General features: G+C 43.3%; 1 protein-coding gene across 1 annotated transcript in view; it reads right to left on the minus strand.

The window, feature by feature from the left end:
• Positions 1–13,785, minus strand: part of GABBR2 (gamma-aminobutyric acid type B receptor subunit 2) — an 822,765-nt gene extending 808,980 nt beyond the window's left edge. Inside the window, exon 1 of the mRNA XM_021008593.2 lies at positions 12,048–13,785. Within this exon, the coding sequence (XP_020864252.1) occupies positions 12,048–12,386 (339 nt within the window). The 5' untranslated portion in view covers positions 12,387–13,785. The remainder of the gene's footprint in view (positions 1–12,047) is intronic.
• Positions 13,786–14,302: the final 517 nt, after the last annotated feature.

The following is a 14,302-nucleotide window of genomic DNA, read 5'->3' on the forward strand; positions in this document are numbered from 1 at the left end:
AGAATTATTATAGATAATTTGTAAAAATAGAGGCATTGGACTAGATGGCTTTACAATTCCCTAAATTATGTCCTTAAAATTAAAAAATAACAAGAGGAAAGCCTCCAGAACCTTGGACAGCTCCTCTATGGGCGACTTATAAAGAGACTTGGATGGGATCATACTAAGACTGTAAGTATCACCCTAATAAAAACACATGAAGTTACTGAAATTGTATTTCACACACACGAACAAAATAAGTGCCTAGAGAAGAGCAAAACAATTGCAAGGTAATTTGTGATTCATGAGCCTTCATAACTTACCATCCAGCTTCCCTCGGGCTAGCACAAAATGTATAGATTTAGTCAACTAATATATTTGTTCAATACTTCTGTCTCTGTCTGCATCACTGTGGTCATTTTTAGACTATTAACTCCCAACATTTCCTATTCCTTTGAATTGCATCTGAAATCTTGGATTCATTCTTTGCTTTCCATTTTTTCCCCAAAAGAAAGTCTATACGATATTGGTTTAATCCTTTTCTCTCCACCCCACCCCTTGCCCAGTCTTCCTTCCTTCCTTCTTCTTTAATGGAGGGAGTACACATTCAGGGATAAATTTTTCTGAAAATGTTTTTTCTATTGCTGGAGTTTGGGGGTGGACGAGGAGCTGAGTCAGGGAGCACAGCTGGAACTTGGAGGGGGGTGGGGAGAAGAAGTACTGTGATGAGGAGGTTAGTAATAAAGCAGGTGTAGTAAAGAAATTGATAATGCAGGCATCCTATTTTAGGCTCAGATTGTTCTGTGTGGCTTCAGTAGCAGGTCTAGAACCAATAAGCAGAAGTTCCAGGAAGGCAGATTTTGGCTCAATACAAGGAGGAAATTTCTAACAATTAAAACTGTCGTACAAAACAGAAAGGATGGCCTGATGGCATAAATGAATTCTTCTTCCCTGAAAATTTCCAAGTGGAGGATAGATGGCCACTTGTCCAAAATGTGATGCAAAGGATTCATGCTTCAGGTAGGAGGCCAAACTAAATGACCCAAATTCCCTTCCAAGCTTCTAAGTCACTGAAATGAGGACACACTGGAGCACAATAACCACACACTTGCTGAATGCTGAGATGATATTCTCCTATGTCTGGAAAGCACTCCTTCATCTCTGCTTTTCAGATTCCCTACTTTTCTTCAAGACTCATGCACCTTACTCTGAAGTTTCCCTTCCCCACCAGGTATTAAGATTCTGTCCTTCAAATATTCCTAAAGTACTTCATTTGATCTCTCCATCTGCCCCTTTCACTCCCTACTTTGTGTTATACTTATCTCTCTGCTTGTTATACTTATCTTGCAGGCCTCTAGTAGAATGTGGGCTCATTGAGGACAGAAAATGTTTTGCCTTGGTCTTTGTATCCCAAATGCCCATTATAGCTTCTTTGTATCTATGTGGATATAGGTTTGAGGTAGGAGGTGAACCAAAAGGGAAAGAATACTCACTCCTTCCTCTGGTCCCTACCTTTGGAATGAGGTCATTGCCAGCTATGTCCAGCTATATCTTTTCTCCTCCCACCTGCCACCCACTCCCTAGTCACCACTCTTGACTCCATGCCCATGAAAAGTTTTCTGTGCATATCCTTGGGCAGGAGGAATCAGGAAAGAAGTAAATGAGGTGCACGTTCCAGTATCTTAGCCTTGACCCCAACAGGAAAAATGGCACTTTGATTCATTTTTAGCCTAGGCAAAGGAAAGAAAAACAAGGATCCAGTTCACTTCTGCCTTTTGTGAAGTTTATTTTTAAAAATTACTAATAAATCGAAACCTTATATAAGAATCACTTTTTCTCTCTCAGTTTGACTCAGCCCCCAGCCGGAAGAAAGCCTGGCACTTTCAGACCATGGCTTAAATCCTAGTCCTTTCTCTACCTCTGTACACCAATGATCAAACAGTTTCTCCTTACTGCAGTCCACCCGTTTGCAAATAAGGCAACACACATCAACTGCAGTTAGATAGATAGGATCTGTCTAGCCAGAAAAAGAAATTCAAACTACTTAAGCAGAAATTCAAAAAGTAACTTTTAGAAAGTAGAATGAGCTTTAGAATTAGCTTCTGCCCTACCTGGGGAAGAGAGAAGGGGAAGAAAGGGGTAGACTATCCTTCACAGCGTGGTGCTTATTCTCCCAAACGGAATTTCAGTAACCACCATCCAATTCTGGACACTGAAAGCAAAGACAGCTGCAGCACCCAGGGTTCTGGCAGTGGCTCCACAGGCTGCTGTGTCCAGGGCTCAGGCAGTAGCCCCATAGTCAGCTCCCTAGTCTCTGTGTGCCTGCTCTAGCTACCATTCAATTTCCATACTCTCTTGAAATGTGCTATCACCACAACTGCTGCTGCTGCTATGGCTGACTGCCTTTCCCACTGCCACTGTCTCAGTCTGAAACTCCCAGTGTGGTGGAATTTCATCTCATAGCTTATGCTCCCACAGCCACACTCAGCCTAAAGCCCATAATGGTCTCAGAACCTCAAAGGAGAGAAGAAAATGGCTGTTGGTCCAGAACTACATCTCCCAGAAACCCACACATTCAGACTCCAAACACCACCCTGCCATCACCAAAAAAAAAAAAAAAAGAGTTAAAGGAGTTATACTACCTAACGAATATCTGTGGAATTGTTTGTTCAATTATTCCAGATAATATTACCTTCCTCAAAGTTTCTAAATCAGATAAAGGAAATACGACATAATGGATTTTGAGAGCTAACCCAAAACATATGAGTTCAAGTCCCATCTCTGACCCATACTGAATCTATGGCCCTGAGCAAGTCACTTAAACTCTAAGTGTCTGAGGCTTCTCTCCAAGAGTACAATAGAGCAGCTGATAATCTGAATTGGTTCAGGGAATTAACTCACTTGGGGTTCCTTATACCAATGGAATCAAAAGTTCATACTCAAAGGCAATTAAGATTCTGCTCTAGGCATCTCAAACTTGGGATTCACCTGAACCAAGTGTAAGAATCTGGTAATCATGGTAGGCTGGATGCCTGTAGAGAGGGTATAACTTCTTTAAAATGAGCCCTCTTTTTTAAAAATGGGTTTTTGCTGAGCCTGATAGAATCATGTGACCTTTAGCAGACAGGGCTTTCCTGGAAATGTCTACCCTTGTATGTGGAGCATGCTCATTAAAGCACTGCAGTGTCCCTGTTCTATTCATGGAGGAAAAAGAGGTAAGGTTCCTTTCTTCATTCAATGACCAATAAAGCCTGTAAATTTGTAAAAACTCCATAAATGAGGATCCAAGCCTCACCTACTTTCCTAGCACCAGGTCATCCTGCATCACTTAGCATCCTGCATCTTTGTTTAAGTGGGAGAAGAGGAAATGAATTGAACAGATGGATAGAGGCAAAAGGGCTCATGGATCCAGAAGCCCACCTCTCTGAACAGTGCCCATCCTCCCTGGCCCTGGCCCTGGCCCTGGCCAACACCACTGGCCTTCTATGACCTGCTAAGCCAGGTGCCCTCTCGAGTACTGACTCTCCATTTTCTCTTAAAACTTGGGAATATTTTTACTTGTCTCTTTAAAGATAATGCCAGTTAGATTTATGCCAAGAGGAAATCAATGGGATTTCAGAAAAACACACACTAAGAATAAGATGTTCATAAACAGCCCAAACAGATGGGGCTTAGTCATTTTGCTCTCCATGTTATACATCATCCATCACTGAAGTAGAAACCAAGGAAAAGCAGCCTAGGTTCATCCTTCTTTGATGTGATGGGCACCCATGTTCTCTTCAACACTGGTCTTCTCTGAGCAGCTTAGTGACCTCTGGGGAAGGAGACGGTGGCTCCACAGGTCATTTTTTAGGGAAATAAAGCCTCCTGCTGCAGACAAAAGAATGTTCTCTTGACGTGAGCATGCTGAAGGTTTCAGCAAAGAGGCCAACATTGGACTGGGATTGGAAGCCTGAGCAACCTGCTCACTCTCAAAGCAGCTGGTCAAGGGTGGGAGTATTACACAAAACTGGCACTTTGGTGCATAGGTAAAAGTGTAAAATAGGCACACTGTATTTTACCAGAAGGTAATATAGGAGGGAGGAAGCAGACGTGATGATTATATTCATGTACCATATTGGCTTGACTTTGGGCCACTCCTAAATATGTCATACTCCTAAAATGAGATTCCTTTGAAAGGAAACATCATATATGTGTGTATACATACATATGCATGTATGTACATATATATACATAGACACACACTCTAAAAACAAAAATTTTAGGCATAATAGATAGAAATTTGGCCTTGAAATTAGGGAGATCTGAGTTCAAGCTGTGTCTCTGACCCATACTATTCTGTGTGATCATGGTGAAGCTACTCAACCTCTAAATCTGGAGGCTACTCTTTAAAACTAGGTGCCACAGAGAAGGTGCTGACCTACATTGTTAGAGGCAATTTCATCATCTGGGAATTCTCTATATCAATGAAATCACGGTCCAGTCCAATCTCTATCCCTAATTATGGGCTATATTTGAGTTTAATACAATTAAGATGGGGGAGGGAGATGAGACTGATATTCAGATCAATAGGGTGTATATGTTTGTATTGCTCACATGTGTATGAATTACTCAAATGTATACATAACATTGCCTAGATTAGTTAGAGGTGGTGACTTGCCCAAGGTCACACAGCCAGGATTTGTTCAAGGTAGGTTTTGAACTCAGAATGTCTTGTATTCAAAATCTGCTCTCTATCCATTATACCATACTGCCTGTCCCCTAATACCATAAATTGCAGAGAAGGTGCCAACCTCAATTGGTAGAGGGAATTTCTCAGTCTGCGAATTCTATCTAACCAATGAAATCACAATTCTAGTCCCTATCTCTATGTTTTACATGTGTGTACATATATATGGATGCATATGTACATGTGTATACATATATGTATACATGTAATTTCATTGATATAGGAAGCTCTCAGTGAGAAAATTTCCTCTACCGATGCTGATTGTCACTTTCTCTGCTTCTTATAATCTTAAGAGAGATGCCAGAGGAACCAAGAAGTCAAGTGATTTGCTTAAGGCCATAACAGCTAATATTTGACCTAGCCAGGTCTCCCTAGTTCCGAAGTTCATTTTCAATACACTGGACCACATCAAATCGTGTATTCCTGTATATGCCATATGTGTGTATTTCTGTATTTTGTCTTTTTAGGTAATTGGAGTTGAGAAGTCCTGGAGTGAAAATTCCTTCTACTGATGCGAATTGACACCTCATCTTTAGCTTACAGTCTGAGAAAGTTGCCTAGGGCACTGTGGGAATTCATGGAGTCAGAACAGTGCCCTTCCTCCCTGGGCCTGGTCCACACCATTGGCCTTCCATGACCTGCAAAGCCAGGTCCCCTCTTTAGTACTGACTCTCTATTTCTCTTAAAACTTGGAAATATTTTTACTTGATAGATATTAACATTTAATACATATGCATATGTGTGTAAATGGACATACTAGAAACATTTATAGCATTCCCCCCCCTTAAAATATGTTTGCTAATAGGCTGACTATAAAAGAAAAAGAGACAAAATGAACAGTTTTGAATTTTGAAAGAATTTATTTTCAATTATCTCATGAGCTGAGGAAGATAAGAAATAAGGTGTAGTTTTATGGCTCATAATGGTAAACTGGCAAAGATGACAGAAGATGGAAATAGTGTTCAGGAGGTTATGCAAAGACAGGAACATTAATACAGAGCTGTCAATTACTCCAGAGGTTCTGGGAATCAATTCAGAATTATGCTAAGAGGGTGAATAAAATAGCTGTACTCTTTGAAGGAGGTTAATGATAAGAAGGAAGGCCTAATAAATACACCAAAATATTTGTAGCAGCACTTTTCATAGTCAACAGATGCCGGTGAAATGGGGAATGATTAAGCAAACTGTGATGCAAGAATACAATGGAACATTGCTGAACTATACAAAACAATGAATATAACGAATACTGGGAAGAAAGGGAAGACTTCTATGAACTGATGCAAAGTGAAATAAGCAGAAATAGGAAAGCAATATTTATAATGACTATACCAATGTAAGTGGAAACAACAGAACAATAGATACTGAATGCTGTGAAATCACAATGATCAAGTTTGGTTCCAAAGAAGAAATATTAGAACACATTTCCTTCCCTTCTTTGCAGAGGTAGACTATGGCTATAGAACACTACATTCATTCATGCATTCAATAAACATTTATTAAGTACCTACTGTTTGGCAGACACAGTGCTAAGCACCAGGGAAACAAAAAACAGGCAAAAGATGGTCCCTTATCTCAAGGAGCTTACAATCTAATGAGAGAGACAAATGCAAAAAATATGTGTGTATGTATATGTATATGTATACATATACATATATATATACATATATATATATATATATATATATATATATAGCAAGCTACATGTAGGATAAATAGGTAATAATCAACAGAAGGAAAGCACTGAAATTACATAGAATGGCAGATTTAGTTGATAGATTAGTTTATTTGAACTTTCTCCTCTCTCTTCTCTCTCTCTCTCTCTCTCTCTCTCTCCTCTCTCTCTCTCTCTCTCTCCTCTCTCTCTCTCTCTCTCCCTCTGTGTGTGTGTGTGTGTGTGTGTGTGTGTGTGTGTGTATCTGTCTGTCTCTCTCATTCTTACAAGGGATGTTCCTATGGGAGGAGAGTGGAAAAGTTATTTTGGTGATGTAAACACCAATCATTGATGTAAAATCAATACAATTTTTTAAAGAAAAAAAAGGCAATACATGGTAGGATATCAAACTTTAAAGACATTAAAAATACCTAAGAAATCATCAAATCACCTCCCTGAACTTGAACTGATGATTGATATATACTTGTTCATTGCTAGAAAGGATACAGGTACACACTAGTGACAAGGTCAAAAGAAGGTGAATGACTGTCTGCATTTGGTGAGGTATCTATTCATTTAGGGGTCAATTTGGGCTTCAAAGTTGAAAAAAGTGATGCAGTGGCCTAAGTTTGGCTTTTGAGTAGTTCCCCAATATGCATTGTTTGTTGATATGTAAAACATATAGAGGAAGGGCAGCAAATGGGTGTGATGGATGCCAGGTGCTCAGGAAGACAGACAGGTGCTTTTGACACAGGCTAGCTCCATAAGCATAGAAGAATCACTTAATCCCACAATGCCCTAGGCAACTTTCCTGGACTGTAAGTTAAAGATGAGATGTCAATTCACATCAGTAGAAGGAATTTTCACTCCAGTTCTCAACACCAATAGCCTAAAAAAGCAAAATACAGGAATACACATATACGGACAGGAACATACGATTCATACCTTTTACAACTTAGCAAAAGAGAATTTACAATGTAACTTAGAGAAGAAGGTCCTGTGTTAACAAAGTGTAAACTTGAAGGATTTTGTCACACTTCATACATCGCATTGGTAGTCAACATCCAGGTCTCATTACACCCTCCCCCAGTCCAGTACTGCAGAGAGATAATGCCTTGAAGTTGTTTCCTATGTAGCTCCCCTATTGATTATAATGAGGCTGTTTCTTCAAATATCATAGTCCTGGTGATACACTTATCTTGAAAGTCTTTCTGCTTGTGTTTTGGAGCCATTCTTATCTTTTGTGTTGCTTTGTCCAGTTTTGTGGCCATTCCAACCTATCTTGCAATGTAGTGCAGTTGGGATCTGCCTTCTGTTGTAAAAGTATTCCCTACTAATAATAATACTAGGAAGTCCCTTTACTACATACAATATGTTGAAGTCTACCAAGCTCTTCCCAACAGCCCTTATGATAGAAATAAAGCAAGAAATGTTATCCCCCTTTTACAGAGAAGCATACTGAGACTTCTGCTTTTAGGTAACTGGCCCAAGGTCACATTGATAGTGAATGGCAGAATGAGCACTAGAGCCTAGGAAGAAAGGAAGGGAAGAAGAAAACAAGCATTTATTAAGTGCTTACTATATGCCAGGCACTTTACAAACATGTCATTTGATCCTCACAACTCTTGGAGGTAGGTCCTATTACTATAACCATATTACAGTTAAGGAAACTGAGGTAGACAACAGTTAAGTGATTTACCCAGGGTCACACAGCTAGTAAGTGTCTGAGGCTGGATTTGAACTCAGCTTCCTGACTCCAGGCTATTTCTCTATTTCCTGCTCGGCATCTAAATCATACAGTCTAGCACTCTTTGCCCTGTACTATGCTGCTGACCTGCAGCCTGGTCAGCATTGGATGTAGCATTTGGAGCCCATTCATATCACACGCACCAATTCCACCCTTATATTTTGATGTTGCTTATGATGTAAGCTCACAGAGGGTGAGCTTACAGAGAAGAAGTAATGCTTCTATGATCTATCAGTCCGGACCTAAAAACACAAAGTACATTGGAAAAGAGATAATGATGATTCAGCTCATTCAGGCCAAAAACACTTGGGATGAAATAAAACTGGGTCGTTCCACTTTTTCTTTAATTATCCAGATAATTCCCTTGACTCTTCACTTCACTTTGGATACACAGATTCAGCAAAGTAGAGATTTGACAATAATCCAGATTCACAATGTTAGTGCTCAAAGCACCCTTAGTGAGCCACCCCCACCAATTTTATAGACAAGGAAACTGAGGGCAAGAGACATGAAGCCAATTGCTCAAAATCATACATCTAGTTTGTAAAAGAAAAAGGGAGGGTGGAAGGAGATTCTAATCCAGATCCATGAGCGCTCTTTCCATTAATTCAAGCCACCTCTCATTATTCAGACTGTCATAATTTCCGCCCCCAAAATAATTCTTTCTACTGTATTTTTGAGATTGGTTGTCTACATTGGTCAACTTAACTAAGCCATTGCTAAATCTCATAGAATTAGAGGATTATGGATTTAGAGCTAAAAGGGAACTAAGAAATCACTCATTTTATAGATGGGGAAACTGAGACTGAAGAGAGGTTAAGTGAGGTGCCCAAAGTCACACTAGCAGCAAATAACAGAGCTAGAATTTGAACCCAGGTCCATATCTAGTGTTCTTGCCTCTGTACCATGTCACCTGAGTCACTGTAAACTTACACTAAATGGGGTGGGGGTAATGAGTGCAGTAAACGGATATGTAGAATCAAGAGGCTCATGGAATGAGAAGAAAATTCATTTCATTTACGGTTTCATTTGGGGCAGTGTAGATGGAGGGCAGGTCTATATGCCAGAATTAAATGGACCATGGCAGGGCAGAATCCCTCAGTACAATTTGCCAAAGTCTGAACACTCAATCCATCCAATGCATAAAGAAGGATCCAGCAACATTAATCAATGCAGACAGCTGATCTGAATAAAACAGGCCTAAATCTCCATGATTTTTTCCTCAAAAGCAATTTTTTGCAATGAATTATTTGAATAACTCTTCACTTTGCTTTGCTTGTGAATAAGAGCTTGTCTGTTTGCTTTGAAGAAATCAAGATTTAAAAAATTTTTTATTAAATTATATCATCAATCCTCTCCTATTGCTACTGCTATTGAGTTCACATTTATTAGCCAAAGTTCATTTTCTGGACAAAAAGAAAACCCACAAAAAAACTCACATAATCTTCACTGAATCATATCAAGAAGAAAAGTAAGTAACCAATTTTTAAAATTAGGTTGTGACCACTACATCAAATAGAAATTCACCATCTTGCATTTCTATACCCCACCCCCACCAGAAGCAAGTAATATTTGATTCTTGGGTTTTTGAGACACACTTTAGAAATAAAAATGGTTCACCCCATAGCTAAGTACTAAAGTACCAATACCTTAAGTGTTTGCATTCTGCTACTGCAGAGAAGGGACCTTAAATAAATATCTTAAAGTATGAGTCTTCTAATCCTATGATTTTAAAAAATAATATGGAAAACTGAATAGCTCAATTCATATTTGGTTATGATGTATGTAAGGTAAGCCCTGTTTAAGCATATGTGCTATCAATATAGAGTTTTGTCAGTAGACAATCACTAGCTCTCAGTTTAAACTAGTGACATCAGTTTAAACTAGAAAAAAAAGATTGGTGGAAGTCATAATATAAATTACATATTTTCAAGAGTGCTCCTTTTGGGAAAAAAATACTTCTAGCTCTCTTTATGGCCATTTCATACACTACTGGTATTAATCTTCTTTGGGCAGATGATGTCTCTTCCAGGAAGACAGTTTCTGCATTGGCTTTCAATATGCAGCACACAAACCTACACCATTGGGAACTGCCCCAATGATGTTTTCTTACTATTTTTATATTATTTTATTTTAATCTTCTTCTTGGTCATTAATTAATACATCTTTGGAGGAAATGTTGAAGTATAAACACAGTATAGTAAATAATAGAAAATATATCTTTTAGTAATATTAACATCCATATAGAAATAAATCACTGTGTTTCTGTAAATAAAATGGGGCAGCTGGGAATTGGAGACTGTCCAGTGCTTCCTTTTTTTTTCCTGCTTCTATCAGTTTCTATCTAAATTGGAGGTTACATAGAAACAGGCTAGAGAGGAAAATGAAAAGAATTGTAAAGGATTCTTTAACGACAAATGATAAGTGACGGTTTTCAATAGTTTCACCAAGGTTGCTGTGGAAATGTTTATCGAAAAATCTTGTCTTTCTCTAGAAATTACTGCCACCTTCAGGTCGCGGTTGCAGCCCTTGCCAGGGCTTTCTTTTGCAAACACACTGAAATTCGCACTAAACTCAGATCATTCCACAAGACACTTTTATAACCACAACAGCCTTCTAAGAAAGGAGTCTGGTGACAGGTAGGCTTGGACCAGGCCTACTATGCGCGGTAAAACATATTTTTGTCTCTCGACCGTCACCCGAGGCATGTGAAACTGGCGGGATTTTTGTGTGACCTGACCTGACGTCGCTTGGTGGGACAGGCAGAGCTCTGTCGATTCTGCCCACATGGTCAGTAACCCTGAGGGAGTCTTCCGAAAGAGGAAGAAGAGAGGAATTTTTCTAGGCTCCACGAGCCTTCCACACTCAGTCCAAATGCCCGCATTTGGAAACAGCACATGGTACACACTAGAAGGAAAAGGACAAGGCGACCTGTTTGTGTACTCTGCAAGAAAACCCACAACCTGCCACAAAACCCTGGATGAGAAGGATAGATCCAACCTCATTCTCCCCCCTCCCCGCCCCCCAGTCTTTACCATTCCCCCTTAGCAAGGGCACCTGCCCCTCCCTCCCTTCTCTCTGGAGGGAAAACGATCGATGAAATGGATGGCATCCGCTGCCTTTTCACTTCCTTCTACAGTTACAACTGAGTTACTCAAGGGCTGCATGTGGACTCTCCCCCTTGGCGTTGTAGGCTCCCTGGAGAGAAACAAAACTCCAACCTCCCTCTACTGCTAAATCCGTACGAACTGCACTTGGGGATGGGACTGCTGAATGCAACGTAGGAATGAGCCAGAAACACATACATAGACCTCCCCCACCAAAAACAGAGGGGGGAAAAAACTTCCATTTAAAATCAACGTCTGAAAATTGATGTCAGGAACACACCTGTCTCTGGACACACAGATCTAAATTCCTCCCTAGAAGCCAAGTCCCTGACCTTTCCGTGCATACACAGGGCAGGACAGCGGGCTCTTTCCTCTCCATCTTTATAGCCCAGTGACTCCTAAGACATCTATTTCTCCTCTTTGTCCCCCCTTTCCTCTCTTCTTTGTCCCCACTTTTCCTTTTTCCCTTCTTCCTCATCCTTTCACTTCCCTTTGCCTCGGTAAGGTGCTGCTTCAAGCCTCCCCCCGCAAGTCCCCACTTCTACCCATTCCTAAGCCCTCTGGCCCAGTTCTTACTGCAAGGCCGACGCCACGGGGCACCTCAAGAGAACTGCTGCCCCTTGAGCCCCTGTCCACAGTGAAAACCCGGCTCCCTACAATTCCCTTCTGAACAGTAAGCACACGGCGCGGCCAGGCTAAATGGGGGAACCAGCCCGAAGGCCCGGGGGGTTGAGGGGGTGGGGGCAGCGGGACCAAAGGAAGGATTGCAGAACTGAGAGGGAGGGGAAGGCTGGGCTTGGTGGGGGGTTGAGGGGTAAGAGCCGTCGCACTCACCTCAGTGTCGTAGAGCCGAAGGTCTAAGAAGTAGGGGTACAAGAGGGACTCGTTGCGGATCTGTTGGATCGCCAGCTCCACGGCAGGCAGTACCCCTCGACCGATGCTGCCCTTTGCCACATTGTCCGTGAGTGGCATCAAACCCATGATGGACAGGGGTGGACTGTTGAGCGGCGGCCCCGCAGACCCCCGGGGGAAGGCCCGCGACCCTCCAGAAGCTGGCAACAGCAGGAGCAGCAAGGGCAGCATAGGGGCGAGTCGCAGTCCCGGCGCAGCCTGGCTGGCCGCAGTGGCTACGGGGCTGAACCTACTCCGGCCCGAGCCCCCGCTAGAAGCCATGCCGCCGACGCTGGAGAGACTCCAGTTCAACCTGCCCAGGCTACTAGGCTGCTGGGGGCGCTGGGGCCACAAGCACCTTCTCACTCCGGCCGCATGGCCCGGGGCCCAGCGTGGGGCAGGCGGCAGCACCTGCGCTAGCTGAACCTCCGCCTCCTCTTCCAACCGAGTTCTCCGTCGGACGCGTAAAGGGCTTCCTTCCCCCTCCCGCCAGCCCGTGGCACCCCCGACAGTCGTCCTGGCAATGGCGCCTGCCGCCTCCCAGCTGTGCCAGCTGCTGTCACCCTCTCTGCCGCCGCCACCACTCACAACAGCAACAGCAACAGATCAATCATTCCCAGGAATAAGGGACGGAACAGAGCTACGGAGGACCGGCCCCTTCGGGTGCCCTTTCTCAGGCGCTGAGGCTGTGGTGTGTTAGCGCGGTTGCTGCTGCTGCTGCTGTTTGCTGCTGCTGCTGCTGCTGCTGCTGCTGCTGCTGCTGCTGCTGCTGCAGTTGTTGCTACCTTCACCGGGCAGCCGCAGCCACCCGAGCCGGACCCGCTGCAGGCGCGAGCAGTCAGTCCTCTTCCCTGAATTCAACCTTCTCTTCCTTCAGCTCCAGCAGCAGAAAGGCTGCATGATGGAGCCCCAGGCCCGAGGAAGGAGCTACGGGCACGGGGTGGGGGGAGGGAGGGAAGGAAGAGAATTAAAATCACCCCCGAAATTTAGGTACAGGAAAATCTGGTCAGAAAATCCTGCCCCCAGAGACAGGGTGTGTGTCCTGGGGGTGGGGGAGGCTCCCGCGCTCCCTCTGTCTCTGCTTCTGCTGCCTCGGAGGCTTCTCCTCCCAACCTAGGGGGAGAAGTGAGTGCCGCATTCCCCCGAAGCCGAAGAAGCCGGAGGAAGCTCGAGGCCTCCCCGCGGGAGAGCCCGCCTCGCAAGAAGGCTGGTTCGGGAGCGCTCGGCTGGCTGGCTCCCCGCGTGGAGGAGGTGGCTGAGCCCTAGCGCCTCCTCCGCTCCCCGCGCTCGGCTCAGCCCCACGGAGGATGCGGCTGGGGCTTCTTCATTAGAGACGTGGCTGACGGTTACTGCTAGTAACCGGCGCTTGCACGTCGCTTGTGGGCTATCAGATGCTGAGCAGGTTATCGGGTAGAAGTGTCAGGAGCCGGGGTTTGGGCAAATCCATCAACCTACGGGGAAGGGGGAGCCTCTGTGTGAGTGTGAGTGTGTGTGTGTGTGTGTGTGTGTGTGTGTGTGTGTGTGTGTGTGTGTGTGTGTGTTAGCAAGGAAGAGAAGCGGCCCTGGCACACTCAAATGGCAGCAGCAGATGCCATACCAAAGTGTTTCCTGTGGCATCTGCATTGTTCCGGGGGGTCTGTGGATTCACTGTCTCCTTCAGATACGGAATTACAAGTCGGTTTTATCAGGCAAGCATTTAAAATCCCTAATAGGTGTGAGTTCCACATTCTACCTAAGCCTCCTCTCATTCTTCTCAACACTTACTGCATTTGCTGGAAGAAATCTATGTTATGCAGAGGGAGAGGTTTCCCTCTCGGCCAGCCAGAAACTAGAGTACCTCAGAGCTTCTTTTCCCATCTCTAGACAAAATCTTATGGCATCACCATCTAACGAAGAATATTTTTTCCCCATGAACTGGTCAGTTTAAGTTATGGAAGCTTAAGGTTGGTACCTGTATTCACACGCTCCAGACATTGCATGCACCCAGTTCTTCCCACATGAACAGACGGTACCCCCAAAGGCTTCTCTGATTCAGGCATCCAGAGCCCTTTATATAAAACTCTCCCACCCTATTTGGCTTGTGAAACTGTCTCATCCAAATACGTTCATGTGAACTCATTTCCCCCTTCATATAAGAATACATGCCATTTATATAGTTCTTTCAGGTTTGCAAAGCACTTTACCTACATTATCTAATT

The sequence above is a fragment of the Phascolarctos cinereus genome, unplaced genomic scaffold (assembly GCF_003287225.1).
Source record: "Phascolarctos cinereus isolate Bilbo 61053 unplaced genomic scaffold, phaCin_HiC Scaffold_4;HRSCAF=312, whole genome shotgun sequence".
Taxonomy (NCBI): domain Eukaryota; kingdom Metazoa; phylum Chordata; class Mammalia; order Diprotodontia; family Phascolarctidae; genus Phascolarctos; species Phascolarctos cinereus.